This window comes from Hyposmocoma kahamanoa, unplaced genomic scaffold (assembly GCF_003589595.1).
Source record: "Hyposmocoma kahamanoa isolate Upper Pololo Valley unplaced genomic scaffold, ASM358959v1 88, whole genome shotgun sequence".
Taxonomy (NCBI): domain Eukaryota; kingdom Metazoa; phylum Arthropoda; class Insecta; order Lepidoptera; family Cosmopterigidae; genus Hyposmocoma; species Hyposmocoma kahamanoa.
Window position 1 is genome coordinate 7,392,084 of NW_020654466.1, and position 27,040 is coordinate 7,419,123.

Sequence of the window (27,040 nt, forward strand, 5' to 3'; positions counted from 1 at the left end):
TCAGAAACACGAGAAAATATTTACTTTATTTTACGATAATTATCTAAACGCCTGGAAGTGCACATAATATGATATTTCATGTCCTAGTTAAGAACTTTTATGTAGGTGGTTAGCGACTATTTCGAAGAGAAAGTTTGAGGCGTCGTTTTGTTCGTATATTCAAAATAGATTTGGGAGTTTGGGGGTGCTAGGTCAACATAGAATTGTTATAGAATTATTTGATGCCATATATGTGCCTATATTATGTGTAGTAATAGATATTTATTGGTGGTTCTGCCGGGGAGAATGCTCCGCAGCACAACTACATGGAATTAAAGTTTACAAAACAAAAATTCTTAGCAAGTACGTGAAATATCATGTTATGTGCATTTTCAGGCGTTTAGATAATTACATAATTAGTCGTAAAATAAAATAAATATTTGCTCGTATTACATAAATGGACAGATATGAGGGAGCACATTTGGAACAAAACAATTGAACAAACGCTGCACTGATTAAATTAGAGCACAATATGTGGGTTAACGATGATTTTATAAAAATGTGGGTAGTTGATTTTACTTAAGTTCCGTGCGTAAGTTTGCTCAATGATTTTTTTCATATGTACCTTACACATTGACATTAGTAATACTTAATCATTTATAAGCCCTAACTGGAAAATGACATGAAAATGTATAAGTTCTGTAACTGTTCTATTGAGAAAATATCTATTTTATTTTAAGGCTAATTATTTAAACGCCTGGAAGTGCATAATATGATATTTCAAGAACTTTTATGTAGGCGCTTAGCGACTACTTCGAGGAGAAAGTTTCGTATATTCAAAATAGATTGAGAGTTTTGGGGTGTTAGATCAATATAGAATTGTTATAGAATTATTTGATGCCATATATTTGCTTATACTACGTGTAGTAATAGATATTTATTGGTGGTTCTGCCAGGGAGAATGCCCGCAGCACAACCACTGAATGAAAGTTTACGACGAAACTAGTAATATAAATATTTTTTAAATGGGATTAGAATTTTATAGAAATCTTAAAGATATTTTTGAAAAAATAAAAATTTATTAAAGTTTAGGTGGTTCTGCCCCGGAGTATGACGCATTTTCCCAACGTGGAAATTACTAAAAATAAAAAATACAAAAAAAATATAAAAATAAAAAAAAATAAAAAAAAGTGTGAACTATATATATTTCCAGTTTAATATTCAGCATTAATTTAGGCATATTCTCAATCATATTCAATGAATTAATCTACCTACTTACCCAGAAGTTGGAAACTTAGCTTTTAATGTATATTGTAATCGTGGCATAGCCAATCATATATTTTATTTATAAACAGATGTCGTTAAATTCCTTAAAATATAGGTGTAGATAAGTCTGATGCGTTTTAAGAGTTCTAACATGCTGAGCATTAAACGGAAAACATATTCTCAGCTAGTTTTGTCTTGTTGACGAACTGCTCTGACCTTTGCTTTGTAACAAGCTCCGAGGTAGCAAATATCACTTGAACTTGGAAGAACTTCTTACAAAGTGCAAGGGTTGGTACTGGCAGGTGACTTGTGTGACTCATGGAGAGGCAGGATTGAAGATTGATTTATTATTTCAAAAAACCAGTTACTGTCTAGGTTTTCTTTTAAATACATGTTAGAAAACTTTGCAGGGAAGCTGAGAACTAAGAGATAAGAGTGAATTTATTTCACCGGAATAGTGGTACGAAGTTAGGATCCCTTGCCTGTGAAAATGGGCATTATTTTAATGCAAAGTATAGAGGTTGTAACAATTTCTACTTGTTCAGGATCCTCGTCGATGTTCTTTGCTGGGGCAATGACGAGGGTTTTGCACACCCCGAGTTTCTTTTAAATTGAATGGTGTGAGTTCGACCTGCCCTTATAAACATCGCACTGTTCAAGTTAGAAAAGACTGACTGGAGTAAAGGAATGGAGTTCTGTTCAACCAAGACCAACTAAATAAAAACACTGTCCGATGATCTGGGCAATAAGGTTCACGCGTCTTCTTTGTGTTTAGTGAGTCTTGGTTTTACTTGTTCTTGATTAACTTCAAGAATAAAATATGTAATAAGTAGTTATTGTAGAATATCGTCACTTGTATGTGAACATTTTCAATCTCACCCCTTGCCTAGTACGTTGCCTATAACGAGATATGTACGTATTTAATTTTTGAAAACGTGTAAGGTTAGTTGCTATGCATTATTTCTGCTAAAACTTTCAATAAAATTTGGTGTTGCTTGGAATTAAATTCTTTTATTTCTTCCTTAAATTAATATCATAACATCCATTTCTATTCAAATTATCGTTTATATTTTCAGTTTATTTTTAACTTTGTAAGTAAATTGATCAAGTTTCGCTTTGCGATTATTACGGGGTACGTTGCAAGCTGCCGTTGAAGTTATTGGTGAATTTATACGCATCACTGTACAAGATTCTTTTAGATTAAAATTCTTATATTCGTTATCATCTTGCGAAAATGTCCACGTCTCAATTTCCTTTGTTGGAGTCAACACTGCATGTGCATTTGTATCAAAAATACTTCTAGCTGAAAATTCGTGATTATTCTCTTCAAATTCAATATTTGCGGAACTACTGAATGTTTCATGCATTGTACTCCTGTCATCGCTAAATTGGACGGGCGGAGGTACAAATTCCGAGTCTTTCGACAAACATTGCAAAAGTGTCTTAGGATTGAACATTGACTGGTCTATATCAAAATCGACTGTTTCTAAATTCGATGTTTTAGGAAGAGTTTCATCAAATGCAGGGTCTTCATAATTCTCGGTAACTTGTTCAGTAATGTGATCTTGAACGTCTTGTAGAATGATAGAACCAGAAGAATGCTTAAAAGCACTTACATTTCTATTCTTTTGTCGGAGTGCTTTCAGATGTGCGATAATATCGTCATTATTCGATTTAACTACTTCGGGAACACTATTCATAATAGTAATTGGAAAAGAAATATCATGTTTATTTATATCTTGGATCTTGTAAGGTCTTGATGTTTGCGCTACGGTCTGAGAAGTTAAATTGATGCCTTTTTTTTCATCATTCGGGACTCCACCCTCATGCAAGTTGTTATTCTTTCTGAAAACAATGTAATCATGATTTATACTTCGAGGTTTAGACAATTACACGTCATCGTCTTTACGAACTATGGAAGTAAACTTACCTCAGAATTTTGCTGTATTTTTGCAAAATATTTTCTAATTTATCTTTATGGCCTTCTGTACTTTGCGGGTTTTCTAAACTTTGGCCTTGTATGGTAACAAGTTCTTTTTCATTTAAATTTTTGGCCAATTTTGGTACACTTTTCTCCTGTACGCACATTTCATCTATGGGATATTCGTAAGAAAGTTGAGGCCACAGTCCATCTTCATGTTTGTCACTGGTATTGGGAATTGAATTTCGGACTTTAAGTGCATATAACAATCTATTGTCTTCACTTTTACTTGTTTGGGCAGTCTTGCCTTTATTATTTTGAACATCTTTGTCTTCACGTGTCAATATTTCTGTAACATCTAAATCTACTTTAAGTTTTCTTATAATTTGAACTTGAAGATCAGCATGTTTTTTTGTTTGAATATCTATCTTCATCGTAGAGAACGAATATGTGTTTATGCACTTTTCATTCTTTGATTTCAAAGGTGAAAAACTTGCTGTTTCTTTGCTAATGGTTGATCTCGTCGTGTCATTATGAAGCTCAAAATTTTCCCACTTTTCATAATTTGTCTTCTGCAGTGAATTTTCCGACATCGAGGGTAGTATGTTTGTATTAATTTTTTTAATTGTCTTATGTGGTAAAAGATGTGTGCTTTGCTTTGTTTCATTAAAATATTGAATGCCACTAACGTCTAAGTCTTTATTAAAATACAAAATTGGTTGTCTTTCACTGTTTCTATTCGGTGTGGATGCTTGATTTAGTTTATCAACTAGGTTCGCAGTATTTTTATGCGATGTGTTCATAGACATCGTATTGAAGTTGGGCAACATCAATTGATTGTAAAATTTACAATTGTTATTTGCGCACTCAACCTGCTTTAAATTCACATCAGACAGACTAGGCAGATTTTCCTTAGGAATATATTTTTCATGCGAATCTGGACCTAATACGTAAGTGTCAGTGTCATCCTTAACAATTTCAACCTCTTCAACTTCTAAGAGATTGCCTTTTCGCTCTTGCTCAAGTATTGTTATTTTTAGATTATTATTTTGACGACACTTTTCAGGTGCTATTTCGTGGAGGCGATGATCAAATTTCTTCAAATCACATGAACTTTTGAGTAGTTCTTGACTAAAATATGAAAATTCTCTTTTGTTGTTGACGTCGTCTAAAATCATTTCAGGAGATAAATTCTCCTGTAAGTCCTTAATTTTGTTTTTTTGATTTACGAGACTAATTACGTTTACTTTATTATTCTCATGTGTGAAATCGTTTTGATTTTTATTTTGAGCGCCTTTTATTGGTATTTGATCTATATCGTTGTTTGATCGAGACGTTCCAAATGTAACTTCTGGTCCTTTTGTCATGTCAACGTCATGTTCTTTTACACTTGCTAAATGCTTCGGCGACACGATAAAATTTTCAGGTGGTTTTAAGACTATTGTAGTGTTTTTGTCCATTATCTTATTATTATGGAGCATTAGATTTTCAGGACACGATTCCAAATCTTTTACTTGTTTGTTAGACGATTTGGAAGGTGAGGAATTGCTTATTAATTCTTTCATGACAGGATCCACCGTATATGCGGTAGTAATACTAGTATTCATTATGAACTTTTCGACTTGACTCTTGATTGTATCTGAAAATCCACTATTACTTTTACTAGAAATAGTATCGTCTTCATTGCTTAAATTTTCACGTCTTTGTAATAATTCGATGAAATTGTAATTACATCTAGTGGACTTAGTTGGCGTTTTTAGATTTAATAGTTTGCAGTTGGGCTTGCTGAATGGGTTCGGCTTGTTTTTTCGTGATGTTTGTTCTAAAGACATGGTATGATTTTGGCTATTTACTGGTCCGTCAGAGTATCGAGTTTTAGAAATTTCATTTTCTATCTCATTTAGAATGTTATCAAAATGGTCGTCAGCTGTGAAATCCTGTTCATTGTCGAAATCTTCAGAGATCATCTCTGGGTATTCATATTCTCTTACTATTGTATCATAATCATTTTCGTTTTCATAAGCAAGTCCAAAACTGTTTTCGTGATTAATTTCCTTGGTATTACCAGGTGGCGTCATTTGTCGTAGTTTATTTGAAATTTCCACTGGCTTTTGTAATTTTTTTCTCAACTCTGTGGACGATTTTCCTAATGAACCTTTAAGATGTCTGAATTTCTCAATAACAGCGTTATCACGTTTTTTCTTTTCTTTGCTCTGTGATATTTCTAAATCATTGATTTTCCTTTTGCGTTCTTTGAAACTATCTGTTATAGTTGTCTGTTTTTTAAACATTTTCTTTATGGTTGGTTCTTGTATAGGATAAACCATAGATTCGCCTTGTGACAATAAAGGTTCCAAACCTTTGAACAAGTACTCAGATTGTACATCTAAACCGACTGAAACAAACAAAAGGCATTACGATGCCATACCATATATTATATGGTATACATAGGTACACATAAGGTACGCCTCATACCACTTGCCAAGATCTTGATACATTTCTTTCGTCTCATCAACGCGCGACTTATAAGAACACACTTACCAAAGTTTGAACTGATACAATGGGCAAAAACTTTGTGTTCAAAGTTATGTATCCTTGTTATCTCGTATGTTAGGGTTCCATTATAGATGCCAATCAAATCTTTGTCCCTACAAACAATGTTTATTTAATTTTGTTATAATCCTATAAACTTAGTTCCCGAAAATTGAATTTTAAACTATAAAATAATACATACTTGAAACAGATCAGTAACAGAATATTGTTCTCAGAGTCGCCGACTATTATGTGGCATTTATGAGTCGCTCCCGCGGTCAATTGGCCAATGTTTTCAGCTAGGTGAGGGTGGTTGAGCAAAGTCAGTTGTATGGATGCTTTATTATTGCTTATGGGTGTCATTACCAATTGATACTTCGGGAGAAGGCTAATTTGCTTACGGAGGACATTGCCAGCTGGTGCACTTTTGTTCATTATCTGCAATAGTCAAAAATTTAATTTAAACGGTGCACTTTTTTCACCGAATTGAAAAAAAGGAGGAGGTTCTCAATTCGACTGTATTTTTTTTTGTATGTATGTTACGCGATAATTTGTCAACCGATTTTGATGATTTTATTTTGTTGGAAAGAGGGTACCTCAGTAATGGCCCCATTTAAATTTGAAGAAAATATTCCACCTCTAAGGGTTTCAAACTAGGGGATGGATGACTTGTGAGGTCGATTTTTGTACTCTGTACTGAGATTATTAATGTTCACCATGTCGTGAACTATAATTTGAAATCAAATCGGAAATATATACCTATACCTAAAACATTACGAATTTCAATTAGAACCACTACGGAGAGAAATTAATCATATTTTCAACAAATGAATTAGATAAATATTAATCTATCATCGTGACGTTTGCGTCCATAAAGCAAGCAACATGATGTAATCAACAACAAAATATTTTAAGGACAATAAAATCGATCAAAATAAGTGTAAATAAAGGAGGTCCTTGAATTGAAGCCTATTCTATGTATATTTAACATAGCATAGGCTTGGTTAATGTGAATCTTTTTACAATTGAGTTTTTTTTTATAATATCAAGTGACGGTCCGAACAAGTCGTGCGCCTGATGGTAAGCAACACGCCTGTCCATAACAGTTACAGTGCCACTCAGAGCTTTAAATTGCAAAGTTCTGAGGGGCACTACCACTGCGCCCGTCACCCTGAGACATAAGTTGACAAGTCCCATGTGCCTGTATGCTAGCACCCTTACCCTTCAAAACCAGAACACAGTAATGCTGACATTACTGCTTGACGGCAGAAATAGGTAAGGTGGCAGTACTACCTTGGACGAACTCCTTCACAAGGAGTTCTACTGCTGCTCATTACAATATATAGTATATAGTATACAATATAATATTTTATATATATACCTGACGACACAAACAAACTGATATGTATATCAAAACAACTGAAAAAACCAGTCATGTCGTTAATTAACCGACTTCAAACAAAGGAGGAGAAAATTCGAGTCTTATGTTTTTTTTATTGTACTTATGCATGTTACACGATAACTCCGGTATTTGTGGACCAATTTTCATGATTCTTTTTTTGTTGGAAATAGGGTACCTCCATAGTGGTCCCATTTAATTTTAAAGAAAATCTTCCACCTCTAAGGGTGGCTGTTCACGCATGAAGATACGTTTTTATAAACAGCGCCTAAATTTTATTATAAGGAGCAATTATTTTATGGTTGATTTTGCTATTCTCCAATTCCAGGCGTTTTTCTCTTTCAATATACTTTGAGTAGGGAGAACCGACTTTTTTTATCTCCTGCGTCAAGTCCCGTATAGTGGCGAACTAGGGGATGAATCCGGGTTTGCTCATTTTCCGGTAACCGATTTCAATAAAACTTGGCAATTCCACGTACTTTTAAGGTCGGTTTTTTTAGTACTCTGTATTGAGATTATTAATATAAACTGTCTTCACAGTAGGTAATGTATTAAAGTGATATTACATGAAGTTCTACCTAGTGATTATATTATTGTATTATAGGCATGTATGTTTTATATATATATAGTTATATCTACAATGAGGAATGTAAATATAACTTTTTTATTGACGAAATAAATGCTATAGATAACAAAGTATTTTAATAGGAAATGAAACTATTTTTCCGGATTTAAATTTATAGGATATAAAAGTATATTTGTTTTTTAAACAAACCAAAAAAGTATGTTAATGATTCGAAGACTAGAAGATACATCAAGACACATGATGGCTATAAACTTGATGCATAGAATGGCTTTAGGCTGGGCCGTTTGAAGCCTTAGTTGGCCCCCCGGACACACTGAGGTGAAGGCTTCTTTAGAAATAAATAAAATTATTGTTATTCATTATTCTTAGTAAATTCATTCTAGTAAATTCAAACTACAAACAAAAACATCTTTGGCCTTTTTTTATATCTTTATGATTGTACGGAATATAACTGACCAAATGATTACGCTAAATTACATTGTTTTTAGCTAGTTTTAAGAAATAATAATCTATATTTCGTACTTGAGTAATTTTCAAGTTAGTTTTTATTAGATTTCGTTTTTATTAGGTTTCGATATACGTACAAAAATGGATTGTGACTTTAATTCCAAAATAAATTAAGGTTGTAATAGTAGGTACATTATGTATTAAGGGCGGTAAATAAGAAATTAACGAGCGATTGTTAGTTTATGCCCGTGGTTATAATTTAGGACATAACGGTCGACTTTGCCTGCATGTCATGACACTGTTTACGAGCAAGTGTGATGAAAACATAATTACAGTTAAAATATGCACTTCCAACCTCTACATTATGTAAAAGATTTGCATTAGGAGTTTAAAATGTCCAGTAAGTTATTATTTATTCTGTAATTAAGTAAAAAGGCTGTTTTAGTGTAAATTCCAAAGCCTCTTCCGAACCTCGTACCCAGAATGACCTTAATGTCATCTCTAGTAATGTCGGTAAGCCTGGTGATGAGAACAAATCGACACTGGCATTTAGATTATGCTGCAGAACCTCTACAACATTACGGAATGTATTAAGTGTTCTATAGAATGCCGATTATAGCCCTTAAATGGCAAATAATAACGTCATTGGCGCGTCTTGTTGCAGTTTGAATAAAACTGTAATTTATACGTCCTCGCGAATGAAAGGACGTTGATTGTTTTGTTATAGCTTGCAAAGTTGCATGTTTTTCTAATATTTTACATAAAAATGTGAATATAAAGCTCTTCTTTGTTAATCATTTTACCCACATATAATTTATCATTGGCAGGTAGGTACACTATTAAACTTAATATAGTTTTTGCCTAAATGATTACAAAATGATTTTTCCATATGTTTATATAACAGTTAAATCTTCTGCTTTGCACATTGCCGTAATGCTGTGCAGAGCTCGATGTGAAAAAGTTCGTCCAGGGAAGTACTCAAACTTTACCTATTTTTGCTGCCGATTTTGAAGAGTAAGAGGGCTGGAGAAATTACAGGCACATGGAACTTGTCAACTTATATCTCAGACCTTTGCGATTTAAGCCTCTGAGTGGCACTTGTATTACTCTACTTTTTGGTGGCACTGCAACTGTTATGGACAGCTTACCATCAGGCGCAACACTCGTTAGTCCAGTCACTTGATATTATTAAAAAAATTCGAATAGCATTCTGTATTATACTAATTTTCATAGTGTTATCGGATCTACATACAAACTTTCATCCCCCATTTCACACCCTTTAAGATTTACTTTTGTGACAAAAAGTAGCCTATATCTTTCTCCTAGGTCCCATCTATCACTATACAAAATTCATCAATATTTCGTTCCGCGGTTTAGGCGTAAATACGTATCAGACAGAGTTACAATTATACTGGGGTGGCCCATTTAGTCAGTAGTTTAGAAGTTATGATTTTTTTATGTACTTTTTTGAAAATTGTATCATCAAAACCACTGTAATTGGAAAACTATTCCGCTAAATTAACTGCTACGAGATTTATAATAACGCAACACACACATATAAACTATGTTAGTACATTATTTTAAACTTAGATTGAGTAAAATCTACCCTCCCTGAGACGTCCCTCCATTTTAATTTTAACCTCGTGCAAAAAAGTTTAGAATAGACCTGACATGTTGTTTTTATATTTAGTTGGATAAAATAAAACACGATCACTCACCCTTTCCAAGTCTCTGGGATGACTTTCTTCGAGCAACGTGAAATTAATTTTGCCAGCCGAAGCGAGTAAAGTACTGAACGCTGGTCCGATTCCTTTGAGTTGTTTACTCACGTAAGGTGAATTTTCCCATAAATGTGCTGCTATAGATTTGGCTAAAATGAGAGCATTCAGAGCCGCTGAGAAACACTTTGGCTGTGTGGAAATGTGGTCAGGACGAGTGACGTAAGCTACTAAGCCTGTAAAAAAATGAGCACGGTAGAGTTGCAAATTAAAGTTTAATAATATGACAGATTATAAGAAGAAATGTTTCTTTAAATATGTCTTCAACTTATAATTCTGTCCTTTTCTTTATCTAAGCACAACAACAAACAGCATGTTAGTTAATTAAGTATTAGTTAAAAGAAATAGAGGCATAGACCCGGGTTTTTTACCATTTTTCTAATCATGCACCCCTCTCATATAACATCTCATCATCTCTCATCTCATGTCTCAAACAGCCCACTTAGCCTTTCCGAAATAGTGAAGAAGGAAGGCTCGCTCGATCGCTTCAATAATGGACGGGCCGTCAAAGATCGCGAAAATCCATGAATGTGACGTGCACATATTTACTCACAACATAATTGTATACCAGTTTTTATATTAATGCATAATGTTAGGTAGGTTCGCCTTCGAACCACCTTCCATTTTCAGTATCAAGTGCCCTAATCTTAAACAATGTTTGGTTGATCAAAAACTATTATGCAATTTTGTTACTAAAGGTCTTTTCCATAAGGTTAAATTTGTAAAAACCGGGTAAAACTTTTCTTCTATGGATAATTTGTTTATTCTAACCCTTTAAGAATTAAAATGGAAGGTGCCTCGGTTTGTGCGTCCAGGAGTATATAACATGTTGTGGAAACTGGATTAACATTAGTGTGAAAAGACGATATTCTAAAGTAAACTTGAATCTTAAATTCCTATGACTTTTATAAAATCAAATCAGAATAGCAAATTCATCCCAAGCAGTCTTTTTAAACATCTTCTAAGTGAGTTAGTCTTTTTAGATAGCCCGCTATTGTGAAAAATGGCAAAAAACTACCTTTCCTATTTTATACGTAACAAAGTTTACAAACATAGGCTCATCGATGCATTTGGAATAAATTTAGTATTAAAAGTAATTTCTGAAGCAAAACTTGCTTCGCGATTCTTACATTTGCATATTCTATCAGCGATGCGCATAACCTTCATGGCTTCTTGATTTAAGGAGGGGTCTGGGATCGTCAGGCATCCCAATACGGCTTGTATTATACTGAAACGACAACGAATAAGCAATTAAGTAAGAATGAACAACGTCACGTCCACGTTTAAATTCGAATTGATATCACTTTAATAAGACAGATTAAAGCAGTGTTGACACTGTCCATAACAATCTATTTCTGCTTTTATCCTTCAGTATAATATATCGCACTGCTATTACTATAGTGTTGTAACTCAAAATATGTAAAATTTAATATTATACTTATATAATATTACAGTGAACGTAAAATTTGATTCTCTAAACGTCAAAAAATCATCGGTAGAATATTGTAAGAAACAATCAAAAGATATCTACTTAACTCAAAAAGACACTTTATGTGAACTAGTTCTGGCCAAAATAATCCTTATTCAAAAATATGAAATTTTTTTCAAATTTATTTTTAAATATATTTGGGACATTGTTTAAGTGTCTATAATAAACTATAATATATACATAAATTTTAATTATTTTTTGCGGGAAGTGAGTAATTCGTTTTTCATCGATTCTGAGAAAGTCCACTTTTTGAGTTAATACACTATTGTATTACCAGTCGGATATATGTCTTTTGCGTCATTAGACGGAAACGGGTTGCATCTCTGTTGAGCCGTGTGAGAGGTGGTCAAAACAGAATTTTTAAGGTATTTGCTGATACATATGATTGTTCTGGGTGGATCTAATTAGATGTAGGTAGGTAAATAAAATTGTATTACTATCATTATTATTATTATTAATTAACATAGTTTATTCGCTGATAGCGTTGATATATATGTAGGGAAATTTGTAAATTTTTAGAACGTTTAGAACGAAGAACGTTTAGTAATACCATAATTAAATGTATTTCTAATTATCTGTTTTTGAAATATAAGCGTGTTGGCTATTTAGCTGTAAGTTTACAATGTAAATGAATGAATAATTAAATAAATAATAAATAAGTACCAAATGTTACTAACAACTCTATGGGTGCAAAGAAATAAATGAGTAATATTATTATAAATAATGTGCCAGACCATCACACTAATTGACTAGAGTTAAATTAAGCAATTCTCTGTACTAAGAGTACCTAACAGAGCAACGGAATTCACTCCAGGGTCCTACCCAGAATACAAAGACCACCACTTTAGAAAGTTCATTTCTCAAATTGGTCTAAACCGAGATCTCCTCATACAACGCCCACAGTGCAAATAGATTTCAAAATTTGTTTACTAGTTTTTTTAACACTTTATTTATTTAGCGGCCATTCTCACATTCGGTGTTCTTAGCCTAATTACCGTAGCCATTTCGGTGTCCTAAGCCTAATTACCGTAGCCATTCTTTTTTCTCGCTTAACATATCCATTATCATTGAAATATGAACAACTTTAAGCTTGAGTATTGTATTATCTGTGTCCAAACGGCGTTAGAATAGACAAAGTAGTTTTCGAGTTATTAAGACACAAATATTTTATGGGAACGTTAATTAGATCTAATTACCGATCTAATATGGTGATTAGAAAGTTAAAAATTTAATGGAGTAAAAACAATGGGTATGATAATGACACTGAGAACACCGAATGTCAGAAATGGCCGTTAGGAGCTTTGATTATTATTGAACATGTTTGCTCCTTTTTTTACGCTCACACTCATTAGCCGCTCACTAGGGACACCCTGTATCGCGTGTGGCATGGACATAGACAGACAAGTTATATCCATACTCACGAGAGAAATAAATGTAGGCCATACAAATAATTCTCCCGGCCCGGGAATCGAACCCGGAACCTCTGCGTGGCACACCAGAATGGCGACCGTTTGACCACTGAGGCAGTTAGATTAGAAAAACAATATACATCAAGAACACATCAGATAAGTAATGTATAAGTAGACAATTTTCGCAAAATTCAATACTCACCAATTAAGTTTCATTTGTCGGGTACTGATCTTGCCTTTGATAGGGAACCTAATAGTGGCGGAAGCATTGTTCCGGTTTAACGTATTAAGGCACCTCCGTTCGTCCACACGCAAGTGCATGTCTGCCAGCTCGTGGCTCTCGCATATTACCCGTAACAGTTGTTCTAGGGATTCTGAGCCTTCGATCTATGGTAATAGTAAAAATTTTTTTGTATGAAAACGTACATGGATTGGGACTCCCATTAAAAGAGGATTTTAAGTCATCCTGTTATATTAGCTTGTTATGTTAAACTTCATTAGTAATTGTAGCAATCAAGCAATCTCGTTTGGTTCTTACCAAAGCTCATCAGCGCATCTTTTTTAAGTTCATCGCTTAAAAGCTCGGCTCTTTGTATAATAGAGTCCTTGACAATGAGAGTTAATTTCATTATTTCCGTAACCTTAATTTGCAGAAATAGTATCACTTCATATGATTCAGGTTTTATATGTTACGATACTGAATTTGTACAGTTTTAATGGCAGCTACTGCACAAACGGATGACCCTCTATCCAACTTTGTTTTTTTTCTGATTCCTACAATTTCATTATGAAACGGAATAAATACTTAATTAATAAGATTGGTGGGTAGAATTGATTTGTTTGTGATTGGAAATAAATGACTATGGGTATTCTCGATGACCCGACGCGCCGCAGTTGAGTCGTGCAGAATTTCCATTGCGTATGGTGATGTCAAGGTTTGCGAGTCTTCTCGAGTTACTGTAGTTACGTCCTCGCTTATAAGAATGTACACTCGACACGACACTCAGGTTTACATCTGGACTTTGACCGTTCTTACAATAAATGGCTGAGAGTTGAATTTAAATTCTAGATGTCTACGTATAATTTATTAGAAAACATCCATTTAGGAGCACGTTGAGTGTATGAAAGCTAAGAACTTTTGCTATGGAGACCCTCTGAAATTTGTACCCTTAGTATAATAAAGCCGCATGTTTTTTTTATAAAATCAATTGACGGGACTGATGGTAAGCTATATGCCTGTCCATAACAGTTGCAGTGCCAATCAGAGCTTTAAATTGCAAAGATCTAAGGATCACTGCCACTGCGCCCGTCACCCTGAGACATAAGTTGACAAGTTGCATGTGCCTATAATTGGACCAGCACCCTTACCCTTCTAAACCTTCAAAATAATGCTAACATTACTGCTGGGCGGCAGAAATAGGTAAGGTGGCAGTACTTCCCTGGTCGGACTCTTTCACAAGGACCACTACGTCATGCATGTGATCATAAGGTCAAAGAATATTTATTTCTCCTAAGAACATATGTTCACTTACAGGTACATTTCAAATATATCAAACTTATATCAATAGTAAGTACAAGCGCACTAATAAGCTTACAATCACTGGTCACTGTACGTTAACAAAAGTAATGTTGGTAGACAAAAAAAAATCGTACGACTGGAGTTGAATTTATCTACAGTACTTGCGAAGGTAGATTGCACGATGCGGCCGGCAGTCACCAGGCACCAAACAAAAACACTTGCGTAAGAATATCACATGAAAGTCATAAACATAATACGAACGATATGAAACAAACTACGTACACGTGAAATTTTATAACTCTCCTATTTAAGTGTAAAAAAATTATCGACTCATTTCGTTCATAAAATCCTTTAAAGCTGTCTTGTAAAAGTTGTCACTTAGTAGATGTGGCCTTATCAATGGTGCGAATTGGGAATAATATCAGATGTTTCAGGAAAGTGGTCAAGTAGGTATGAACAGTTACTGTGGCATACCCATACTTTATTTTAAACGTCTTACAAAACATGTGGTACCTTATTACTAAAGGTTTATCAATGTGTGGTTTGTTAGTATTGCCGCAAAGTTATCTGTGTTAGGTGACAGAGTTTACTGTGTTATGAAAATCAGTGGTTTGGTTATTTACCTATTTTACAAGCAATATTATGCTAAAATATTGATAAAGACGTAACAAATTGTGATTAAAATGACAAAGTGAAAGTAAAAGGGAGTTTGTGTACGGTGTGCATCATTCTGCATTTACTTTATAGTCGATTATTTTTCGCGATTTTAGGGGGACCCAGAATAAAAGTTGTTTGGTTTCATGTAGATACTGAAAATACCTTAAAATAATGTCGGCTAATGAATTAGGACCTTTTATGGCTTACCTAATACGACGCTTAAGCCCACAACCATAATAATACTAATAATAATAACACAAGTAAATGTATCTCTATACAAACGTAGAAGCGCGGCTTATATGTGTGCACGCCCGCCGCGTGCCGTGTACGGACGGACGCACACATATGGATTATCTCGCGCGGCACTCGCGTTGCACAGCACGGGTTGTCGCAGACCGTTCGATACTGAAGCGTTCGCTCATTGTTTAAAAAATAACATCAAATTGTTGATGTGTTAATTGTTGCATTTATATATTTATATTTAATAATCGAGAATCGAGATACCAATCCTCTACGCTGGTATAAATATCATTACGTAAGTAGTGTTACGTAAGCATTTGACAAAGGTTATTTCAATATAACACGAGTATACCTTGATGAATACTTTTCATAGCCCCGCACTAGGGAAACCCTGTATCGCGGGTGCCATGGACACACGCATAGACAACCACAAATTACACCCAAACTCACGAGAGAAATACATGTAGACCACACAAATATTTCTCCTGGCTCGGGAATCGAACCCAGGACCTCTGCGTGGCAGTCCAGCATGGTACCCGTTCGGCCACGGAGGCATTTAATCCAAATAATTATGAAACAAATGTGTTTTTCAGTAGTCAATGAAGACTACTAGAGTAAAAGTTGTATGCTTTTATGTACTGAACCTAAATAAGTAATAATAATAAATTAACCTCGTATGGGCCGTAGGTAGGTAAGTGTAGTTGGCGTTAATGACACTTTTTATATGTAGAACAGTCTGACTCGTTGAGGAAGGAAATCACCGATTAATTATATAAATAATATTTATTGCAGCAACTTAACGGCAAAATGCAACAAATTGAACACGTCGATTGACAGCTTGAGTACAGTCTCACGGGGTGCCTAGTCTATATTGGTTTCTAGGGTTTTCAACCAGCTGTCCCACAGAGCTGGAAGCACCAGCGTGCGCCCTTTTAATTTCGATTCTGACATATATCCGACACACTTCATCATTCGTCAAAATACCAGGAATGCCATCTGTTTGTGGTGCTCGGTACTACATATGTAGTAGTGGCATTATAATAATATGTATAAAACACAAAGACATATCGATAAGACTCCTCTAAATGTTATACTAGCTTGTTAATACCCGTAATCTATTTATTTGTTTTTACATTGCTTAGTTTTTTTAATATGTGCAATCTCTATCTCACGGTTAGTTGTACAGCAGTGGCACGTTCGCCACACCTAGAGATATACAATAAGATGCCGAAATTACTAGATGAATAATAATAGTATTTCTTATTTCGTTTACATAGAGTTCAAATTTGTAGTTTAAAAATTACAGTTTATATATATTTGTGGCTGAGTGTACTTATATTACCGTGAGACCGTAACGTAATATACTATGTATAATTTAAGTTTGATTTTCGATTTATCATACATTCGTAAGTGTGAAACGGTATATTTACAAAATCTCATCAAGAAGTTTCTTAATTTGTGTAAACACTCGTCACGATTTAGCGTTTAAAATATTAACTTTTTATTACTATTTAATGAAATGTTCCGCGTAAAGGTTTGCCCATTCATTATTATAAAATATTATGAAATCCAACGGTAAACATAATAAAAGACTGTACTTAAATTTACGACACAAAGATTTTTTAAATTGGGATTTACTTAATAATGAAACGAAGCTTTTACTGTTTGCCAAGAGCATCAATAAGTTTGATAATGTGCTTACCTTCATAATGTGCTTCATAGTTTCCAAGTCCAAGTAATAGATGGACATGAGGCGACCGACTTCAGTCGCATAGATGCAGCTGGCTTCGTCCATAGTTATAAGACCTGAGCTTGCCAGACCGTTCATAGCTTTCACGCATAATTCTGTAAGATATAAGAGTCCTATTTTATGTGGCCGATAGTCAATTATCCTAAATATCGTCGGTGTTTTGTAGAATGGACGAAAGCGCCATTTTGAGAAAAATGCATGTTTTAGTTTTTCGTTAAAATTCAGGTTAAGACTTAAACTTAAGTAAAACCAAAATTGAATTTTAAAACGGGAGGTAAATGTTTTAAAACAGTCGTTAAAACCATGTTAAAACCTAAAACATGCTCTCCTGAAAAAAAATCCGAAATTGCGCTTTTTGGCCCAGTCTACACAACACCAACGATAATTATTATCGTTAATTGAATTTTGAAAGATTTGCCTTTTTTTCCAATTGGTGAGCCATCCAGTCAGATGAAGTGAAAATTATATTTCCGTCATTGCGGTAAATGTCGAACCTTCAAATTGCTTTAGTAAACAAAATTACATAACAATGAATATTTAAAATTCGTATCCTAGGTATAATAAAGCCATATGTGATCATATGTCAAAAGTGTTTTTATTACGAGAGTCACAGAAATAATTGGAATTGTATGTCCTTATATATCGAAATAACGTATATATAATTATGTGAAATTTTATAACTCTCATAAAGCATAGAAAAGTTACTTTCGTACTCGTAGAATCTTTAAACCACTCTCCTGAAAAAATGCCATTTTGCAGATGTGACCTTATTACACCACGAGTTGGATAGTACGGACTACAATCCATGATCACAGAGTCTACAACTGCAAAGGCTTACTTTGAGTACCTAAGTACTTAGAGTTTTAAAGTAGGATTCCGTATAAGGACCTCTGATTGCAAATCTTCAACGGGAAAAGCCAAAGTTGGATACGTAAATCAACTACCGCGCCGTTAGGAACTCTATTCTGATGTTAGAACCGCTCTGTCTTATATTTATATGTAATACCTACCTACTACGGTGGACATGTTCCTTTGACTCATAATATGTTCCCTTTAGCATGTATGGGCGTATCATACGTATAAATTTGATAATCACTAAGTAAAAAATTGCTGTTAGTAAAGCCGGAGTAAAACGAAAAACACCTACTTTAAGAATGACGACTTCGCGACACTTAAACACAACTTATTAGCACACAAGGTACACTGATGACCACGTGGTCTGTGTTGATGACTGAATGGAAGAGAGTGCTAGAGAGAAAACAGGATGGATTTTAGTGATAATAACCAAGAACTAAATCTTACTTTTCGAAACTAATCTGGTATCGAGTAACTATCTCTTGCACGTTCTTAACGATCGATTCAGAAATCACAATATCGATGCAAATTGAACCTCCGGGCTGTTTAAGGGCCATTTTACAGCATCAATCTCTGTCTTTTCCCCTATTTTTGTGGAAAGTTATTGTTTACCGTTCTTCGTTAAGTTGTACGATGTTTTTGTATATTTTAACTACCTTTATTCAAGCTAGCCAAAACATGCTTGAAACAACGAATTGGGTAATAAGGTAACTGCCTATTATATTAGTTTTCTTTGATCATGCGACCAGGATCAAAGAAAATAAATATAATATTATAATAAAATATTATAATAAAATAAATGATTCGTAATTTAATTTATTAAGTGTTGGTAGATTTTTAGTTATTTTGAGTGATTTCGAGGAATGCTCTGATGGTGAAAACATGTTCGGTATTACATCTTTTCAAGTAAACCTTGCTCTAAGTACATAACATAGTTTTTTAACAAACCTTTTTTTTTCTTAGTTATACGTCATAACCTTTGAAATGTCACCCTGTACATATTTAGAAATAAATCACATTTCAATTCTTATATTTATAAAGGTACGTATTAATTATTCGTAAGCATATATTACTTCACATATGTAGAATTGAGGTACGTTCATTAACTTCGCAATGGCATTAAGAATAGATCCTAGCCTTTTGTGAGCAAATGGCATGCAATAAATGTTAAAGACATTGCAATAAGTACAGAACTTAGAGCGATCAATAAATTATTTACCTTTAAAGTTAATATGCAATCGCAAATGCATTTTTAATTCGGTTCTAAACGCATAAAGCAATAGATTGTGACATTACTGTGAAAAATTTTCCACATTTTGATAAACCTACATAGCCTTAGCTAGCTTAAGTCATAATAAAGAAAATATTTCTTTATGTAGTAGTAAGAATAAACATTCTTCCACGAAATATATAAAAATAGACCTTTGCAGTCTCGTGTAACTTAAAAATTAGCCGTTATTACAGATGGAGACTATCTTGAAAAATAGGTACTGTTTTTTAATAGGAAATGTACATGTTTCGGATCTAAATCTGGTTTGTTTGAAAAACAAACCAACTCTTCGGGTGCTTTACAGGACCCATGATCCCGGCTGTCTGAGATGATCTTAACTATTGGATCTGTATAGGACCAGAAACGATGATTTGTTTGAAAAAACAAATATACGATTCCATGAATTTCATCTTTGTATTACAGCCGTGTGATAAACAGTAGACTACAAAAGTTTCGCCGCTAATCCTGCTTCTTATACCAGTCAGAGGACGATCGCGTGTGTCGACAAATGCTAAGGGCCGCGTCTGTCGCCCTATCCATCACGATCCGGAACTCGTGCCGAGGCCGAGTGCCTATCGCGATGAGTTCATTCTTATAATAATTATCCGTTTTTATTGAAAAGTGCGACAGAGACTTTATGATAAGTGATGTTGACGGTAAATCTACTCCGCAGTGATGTTTTTCAACATAAAGATATCTTAGTAGTGTCATTTTTTTTAATTTGACAGTATGGGGACATTTGAAACCATTGAAGATACAAGGAAACTGTATTAGGAGCCATTATATATCTAACTGCCTCCGTGGCCGAACGGTTACCATGCCGGACTGCCACGCAGAGGTCCTAGGTTCGATTCCCGGGCCGGGCGAAATATTTGTATGATCTACATTTATTTCTCTCGTGAGTTTGGGTGTAATTTGTGGTTGTCTATGTGTGTGTCCATGGCACCCGCGACACAGGGTTTCCCTAGTGCGGTGCTATGTTGAGTGTGTGCGTTATTATTATTATTATTATTATTAAGTCTTTTTTGTGAAAACAAATTTGGAATAATCAATTTTTTAGACGTGACGTGAGTTGTTCATAAAAATGAATAAAATTGATTTTTTTTTGTGCTAATCGACTCAGTTTCATGAAGAGATCATTTCATTGTATAGGACAAATAAAATCGGGACTGCAGAAGCTGGTCAAATTTAATAAAAAGTTTTTTCATATAACTTTCCTGATTTTTTTCGTCATCCTTTTTCGTTCCTCGTATCTTCTATTGTTTCGAATTCCCCATACCGTCCCATTAAAAAAAACCACTCTGTGTAACACCCCTGTTTTCACTGATTGCCATATTATTTGAATTTTCGTTATAACTGGGTAAGAGGTACGATTATTTTTGACCTTCACTAATCGTCGTATGTCTACCATTATTATATAACTGACTAAGACCCAGCAACGTACATATAATGTGGAAAGCGCTAAACTTCCAATGTTAGGTGCATTGCCCAAGTATATTGTAGGTATCCACATTAGTTTTGTATGAAAAACGTAACCAGAATTTTTTCAAGTATTTTCTGGATACCCAATGTCCATGGAGCCCTAGGAGGTTAATAATATTTCCTTATTTTCTTATTATTATTCTTTGGTAGAATAAGTTCAACTTGCTAAATGAAATGCTAAAGGACAATACGTCGCCATGAAAAACTTGCCTAATGCTAGTTACGACAGTTAGGGTAGTAAGCAGTAGTAAGAGATAAATTTGTCTTCATTTTTTTAATATCGTACACTTGGTACAATAAGGCCATGTGGTCATTCGTCGAAATTACTGTTAACTCATGAAAGATATAAAAATATAGCGAACTACATGAAACAAATTACGAACATTTGTAAATCTCATATTCAAATATAAACTTATCTACTAATTTCGTTTTTAGAATCTTTAAACCGCTCATTTGAAAAGTTTCCTTATTACACCAAGAGTGTGCGATATTTTCCTTGTTATTAAAAAGTATTTTGTTAGACAACTATATGGTTATGTTAGGTTAATTCTAGGGTTGGCAGAAAACAAAATATATGCGTAATTTATTACTTACGTACTTAACGTCTACTTAAGAAGTTATGACTTAATCCAACAAACAAAAATTTGTTGTTCCGTGTTGTTTATAATGTCGAACCATGTGAAAAAAATTACGAGGTTGAGAAAGACAGCAATAGAATAAATAGAATAAATAAAATAAAAACAAATATTTAGAGTTAGTCCGAAAAAATAGTTTCATATTCCATGTGTACATAACAATCGCAAGAACTCGACACTTTAATAAAGTTGATTCAAATGAATGTGACTTATGTGTTTTTGTCTGTCCACTCTACAATTTTCATCATCATCAATTTTTAACGTATTTTGCAATCAAAACCAATTTGACCAATACTCCAGCAGGATTATTAGTAGACTTTACACTCATAAGTATTAGCTACGGTATCAATAAAAAAATACTATAATATGAATATTATGCGCATCGGAATCATCTTTAAATATACAGTCAATAGCACACCAAGCATACACTCTGGTGGGAATATCGCCTCCAGTGCAACGGAACATGATATGTCAATGTGTAGCTTGATGTGCAGCCGTCTGTACACTTGCGAGAAAAATAACTCAATGACAAAACTTGTACGTAAACGCGAACACGGCATAGCGTTAATAATACTGCTTCGACAGACGATTGCTGTTTTTTTCATCAAAGTAATAACTAATAAGTATAAAGTTGTCTTTTAAAAACAATAGGAGGTAAATGGAGTTGTTAAAGTAGTATACGTGCAAAATTAACAAACTTAAATTATTTGGGCAAGTTATGTAAAGCGTGATTCTAATAGCTTGGAGGTATACTCCTGGACACGTAATTCGAGTCACCTAGGAGGACTCCTGGAGTGTACTTGGACAATGTAATATCGACTGCTGTGACTTTTTAAGTACCTACCTGTTATAATAATATCAACGGTCCAAACAGCTTTACATAAACAAAAGGTTCATCAATTGAATACTAAAAGCTAAGAAGCTTATTCTGTACTCCAAAACGAACATCTTCTATAATATGGCTTTTATAAATAAATAAATAACGCACACACTCAACATAGCCCCGCACTAGGGAAACCCTGTGTCGCGGGTGCCATGGACACACATATAGACAACCACAAATTACACCCAAACTCACGAGAGAAATAATTGTAGGCCATACAACTATTTCTCCCGGCCCGGGAATCGAACCTGGGACCTCTGCGTGGCAGTCCGGCATGGTAACCGTTCGGCCACGGAGGCAGTTAAAAATCATTATCCCAGTGGGAGTATTTTGGTTAGTTTTGTCTGAATGAAAGTATATTTATTCTCATTATGATACCAAGTAAGGGCGCATTCCCATTATGTCGTAACATTTTATTTATCGTTGGACGACTGTCGCGTCTTGCCTGTTCACATATCACGACTATGTGTATGAGTTGTTTGTTCGCTTGACTACCACGGCAATGTACAACCGTTAATAGGATGACCTTCACTAGAATTAAAGTTATTTTTATCTTATCTTATTATTATTATTATACCTTTCTTTTATTTGACTTCTTTTTATGTGCATTTTTATTGTTATTTTTTAAAGTTATTAGAAGTTTTTATAAGTATGAAAAGTATGAATTGTATTGAATTGTATTGTATTTTCTTAATATGGTCCACGGACTGAAATAAACGATTATTATTATTATACGTGAATAACTTCATTTAAATGTATAAACCACGACACCTTCAACTGCACGACTATCTGCTGTTACAACATAATGGGAACGCGTCCTAACGCAATGATATTATACTCTAACGGGACAAATTAGTCGTGAAACTGGTGGTAATAATTTAGTAACAAGTTCAGATTAGAAATGAGACGTTGATATCAGGAAGTGGTCGTCACATGGGCGCGCCGTTCTGATCAACAACAAAACTAGATCATGTTTTTTGTTATTGTATCAAGTGACGGGACGAACAAGTCGTGTGCCTCACGGTAAGCTACATCCTGTCCATAAAGATTGCAGTGCCCCTTAGAGCTTTAAATCGCAAAGATCTGAGGGGCACCGTCACTGCGCCCGTCACTCTGAGACATAAGTTGACAAGTCCCATGTGATTTGACGCTTACCCTTCAAAACCGAAACACAGCAATGCTGACAGTACTGCTTGGCGGCAGAAATAGGTACGGTGGCAGTACTACCCCGGACGAACTATTTCTCAAGGAGTTCTACTACTACTGTTACTAAAAATTAAAACTTATAAAATATACTTACAAAATGAAAACTTATGCTGTTATCACCTTAGGAATGATGAATTGTTGTGATTTATTCCTATAATTCCCCAATAACAACTAGAGCACAACAGCTAAAATTTTAATTTTATAATAAAATTTTAGAAAAATCTATCAAAAACCACGAGAATATCTCTAAATGCTATTTTCGCAAAACTATTATCATGTCGGCTGATACGTTATTGCTTATCAGCATCCAACTATTCTATACATATATTAAAGTTCTAAAATGTTTTCATAAACGCTTAAAATCTGGAAAATTATAAAAACAGCCAATGTCCATTGAGGATCGCGCCATTATAAAATACCTGAAATTACTGTGCTTTTCCGATGTTAAAAAAAGAATTATTAAAAAAGTAAACTACGAGTATAGTGGCGCGAAATCAATCTTGTGACTTTTAAACACGAACTATCGTAGCCCTCGCTTTGCTCTCGCAGGTAAATATGTAGTATTGAATTATCGAGTATATAACCAGAAAGAGAGACGAAAAAAGGGCCACCCATTCCTGGCAACTTATCAGTCAAATGGTACTAATATCACTTTTAAATATCAACTCTTGTTTGCGCTGAAATCACAAATTAGAAAGCTGAAATAGTACAGCGCCAACAACTGACCTGTGTGTAGGTACGTCTCCGTATATTCCAAAAATATTATGTATTTATTGTAATAAAAATAATATCTCTAACTATGGTGGGTTGTTCTATTCGATGGTGTGAGAAAAACAGTAAAACATCTAATTACATAACAAACGGAATCACATTTCATCGGTAAATAAATATTAAATTACGTAATTTTTCTATTTTCGTCCATCATAACAAAGCTCAAGTTAAACTGGACGAATTGAAGTGAAACAATTGACGACCCGTCAACTGTCTCGAATTCGGACTGGCCAATCGGACCGCAGTTGTCACCGTAATGATATGGCAGAATAGTTTTCAAACAAATTAAATGACGTTTCGTATCCATTTCTGGTTATATACTCGATGTATTGAATTGATTGTTTCACACCACTGTATGACATAATTACGATGACCAGTCGAAATATGGTCGCATCTACTTGTTCAAGCTTTTTTAGAGGTTATAGAACACGCAAAGTGTTTTTACATGTAGTGTGTGCTGCTTGAGTTGTCTTAGTTGCACATTATACCTTTGTTAAAAGGCCGTTATAAAGTATCTCCTACTAAGTATATCTATCGTCCAGTTGTTGCATAAGAAATAGATATGGGGAGATAAAATGCCATCGCTATTGTAGTCATCGGCATGAATAGATAATTCTTGTATAATGTCTTATAAACTCACATTAAGCTGTCATTATGAAAGATTCTCTATCAATTTATCTTCATTCAGATAAGACTTGCTGTAAACAACAAATAAGACTGAACTTAATTAAAAACTTGTAACCAATAAAAAAATAAGTACCTACGTTGTAATAATTACGAACTTTGCATTTTTTCTATAAAAATATAAGTGGACATTTGACCTCTATCTCACCCGATGGAAAGTAACGAAAATAAGGACGACGTCACTCTCGTCTTCAAAATAACCAAGTGCTTAACTACTATACATTTTAGTGGTAACTACTCACCTTCAATTTTCTTATTAATGAGATGAGGAGGAGCGTCTGGTTGTATGCCAAGATATCTTCGTGGGTCACGCGCAGCGCGTATGCATAGGAAAGTGGAACGTAGCCACTGCACGCACTGAGCAACATCGCATACGGTACCCAGTGCAGCTTCACTGTTTAGGTTCTCCGCTAAACGTTTATGCAAATAACTTTGGAGAGGCTCGCTGCCACTAACCAGCGCTTGGTAACGGGGCTGTAACAAAGGGTTACTCATATCATATACGAACCTCATTTAAGAAATAACCAATCTGTGAATATATTTTGACATTTACAAGTACTGATGTTGACATTCAGATTTGACACCGCTTGGCACAGTTTTTGTTCAAACGTAGCCCTGCGCATTTTATAAGAGTTATTATTTTTGTAACAAAAGCAAATTACAAGCAATTACCATGGCGCTTACAAAAGAAGAAAAGAAAGCCAAAAAAGAGGCTAAAAAGCTGGAAAAATTGCGTGTGGAAATGGAAAAGAAAAAACAGATGAGACGCGATGAGCTCAAAAGAGAGATAAGGGCTCAAGCTCTCAGGCGTGAAGACATTGAAAAGCATTGGCGTCAAATGATGTTCAAGATAAAGGAACCCGTATTCAAGCAAGATATAGAAGTGATGTGGCACACTTTTGAAAGGACTTGCGACAAAAAAGACCATTTAATATCTAACATTATGAAGTTAATCGATGCAGCTGATGATCAATTCCAACGCACAATTGCGAGTTTTTGTGAGACGATTGATACAATGATCAATAAATTTTTACAAGATTTAGATAATATGTCCTCGGCCAACGAAACAAGAACCAGCGAATTATTGAAGTGGGGATACGAAATCAAAGACAGACTTGAGTCGGATCATAAAGCTGCCGAATTTCATCTGCAACTACTTTTGTTTCATGGACATGCAACGGCTGACATGGAAGCATGGAACACGCGTGGTGATAATATGGTAAAGATAGATGAAGATCGTAACAAATATTTAGACATTCGAGAAACTTTAACTTCTTTTCTTGAGAACAATTATAACACCATGTGGGATGAATATAAATCCGTACTCAAAACTTACATTGTAGGAACAGCCGAGAACCAAAAACATTGTCGTAGACTCCGACGTAAGGAAAATATGATGGCGGATATAATAGCATCTCAAGCTAAAAAAATTGCCATGAGCGATGGAATACTGAAACGGCTTCGTTCTGATTTGATGTCGTACGAATCTGGTTCCAAGCAAGCAGTTTTTAGAGACCGGCGCGACAGACATAGGGCAGCATGTAGCCGTTTAAAAGAGAACTTTTTATCCGGTTGTGCTATAGATGATAAACGACTACACGTCCTTGTAAAATTTTCTGATGATGCAATAGACTGGTTGATGGTCGCACATAAAAAAGGCGAAAAAATTCTAAGGCTATCAGCATTATGCCGAAAATATGAAACTCGGCGTGAAAAAGTGCTTCCTTTTGGTACGGATACGCCAGCAGAAACTACACAAGCAAAAGCATCAACGCGTCGGCAAACAGTGGTAGAAGATCCTTTACTGATTTTGGCTAATAATGCATGCGCTGGCTTGAATCGTTTGTGGCAGCGAAAGGCTAAGGCAGAGTTAATAAAAACAGCGTTACTTCGTGAAAAAGTTATTTTAGAGCGTGAGAACGCAGCTATAATGAGCAAATTAGAAGCATACCAACGTAGTGGAGTGCCTGGAGCTCCAGCCACACCGATTGATTTAAAATGCATATGCAATGAAAAAACATATCTCCGTCCTGTTTGTGTTGACGGTGCTATTGAGCTTAAAAAATACGCGAAGCAATGGTAGTTAGCGCAAATGTGTGCGTATTTATATTACTTAAATGTATTTTCTTGCTTAATACAATTTTGTCTTTTAAAAATGTAATAGTACTCTGTAGAAATTATTAGATGCTTATATCTGCAACAACTTATTGCAGATACATACATTATCTAAGATCATATCCAATTTTCGTTGTTTAAATTTTTTTAGTATTAATGCAACGAAC

At 34.6% G+C, this 27,040-nt stretch overlaps 3 protein-coding genes across 3 annotated transcripts in view; 1 reads left to right on the forward strand and 2 right to left on the reverse strand.

The window, feature by feature from the left end:
• Nucleotides 1–2,243: 2,243 nt before the first annotated feature.
• LOC113235745 lies at nucleotides 2,244–3,370 on the reverse strand. The gene is made up of 2 exons (XM_026471632.1): nucleotides 3,176–3,370; nucleotides 2,244–3,090 (listed from the first exon to the last, which is right to left on the reverse strand). Exons 1-2 carry the CDS (start codon nucleotides 3,331–3,333, stop codon nucleotides 2,310–2,312), a joined length of 939 nt encoding a protein of 312 aa, XP_026327417.1. The 5' UTR covers nucleotides 3,334–3,370; the 3' UTR covers nucleotides 2,244–2,309.
• Nucleotides 3,339–27,040, reverse strand: part of LOC113235904 (probable ATP-dependent DNA helicase HFM1) — a 56,863-nt gene continuing 33,161 nt past the window's right edge. The window contains exons 10-18 of the mRNA XM_026471828.1: nucleotides 25,001–25,232; nucleotides 16,925–17,067; nucleotides 13,009–13,193; nucleotides 11,039–11,136; nucleotides 9,849–10,084; nucleotides 5,901–6,136; nucleotides 5,708–5,814; nucleotides 4,017–5,561; nucleotides 3,339–3,391 (exon numbers count right to left, since the gene is read on the reverse strand). Coding sequence (XP_026327613.1) covers nucleotides 3,339–3,391; nucleotides 4,017–5,561; nucleotides 5,708–5,814; nucleotides 5,901–6,136; nucleotides 9,849–10,084; nucleotides 11,039–11,136; nucleotides 13,009–13,193; nucleotides 16,925–17,067; nucleotides 25,001–25,232 — 2,835 coding nt within the window. The remainder of the gene's footprint in view (nucleotides 3,392–4,016; nucleotides 5,562–5,707; nucleotides 5,815–5,900; nucleotides 6,137–9,848; nucleotides 10,085–11,038; nucleotides 11,137–13,008; nucleotides 13,194–16,924; nucleotides 17,068–25,000; nucleotides 25,233–27,040) is intronic.
• LOC113235609 (dynein regulatory complex subunit 2-like) lies at nucleotides 25,378–26,918 on the forward strand. The gene has a single exon (XM_026471378.1). It carries the CDS (start codon nucleotides 25,432–25,434, stop codon nucleotides 26,839–26,841), a length of 1,410 nt encoding a protein of 469 aa, XP_026327163.1. The 5' UTR covers nucleotides 25,378–25,431; the 3' UTR covers nucleotides 26,842–26,918.

What these genes read in the sequence shown, in the direction of transcription:
- LOC113235745 (XM_026471632.1), bottom strand. Translation starts at nt 3,333, where the DNA reads ATGTGCGTACAGGAGAAAAGTGTACCAAAATTGGCCAAAAATTTAAAT. An exon ending in AAATACAGCAAAATTCTGAG is followed by an intron (nt 3,091 to 3,175) that starts GTAAGTTTACTT and finishes CATTGTTTTCAG; the next exon opens with AAAGAATAACAACTTGCATG.
- LOC113235609 (XM_026471378.1), top strand. Translation starts at nt 25,432, where the DNA reads ATGGCGCTTACAAAAGAAGAAAAGAAAGCCAAAAAAGAGGCTAAAAAG.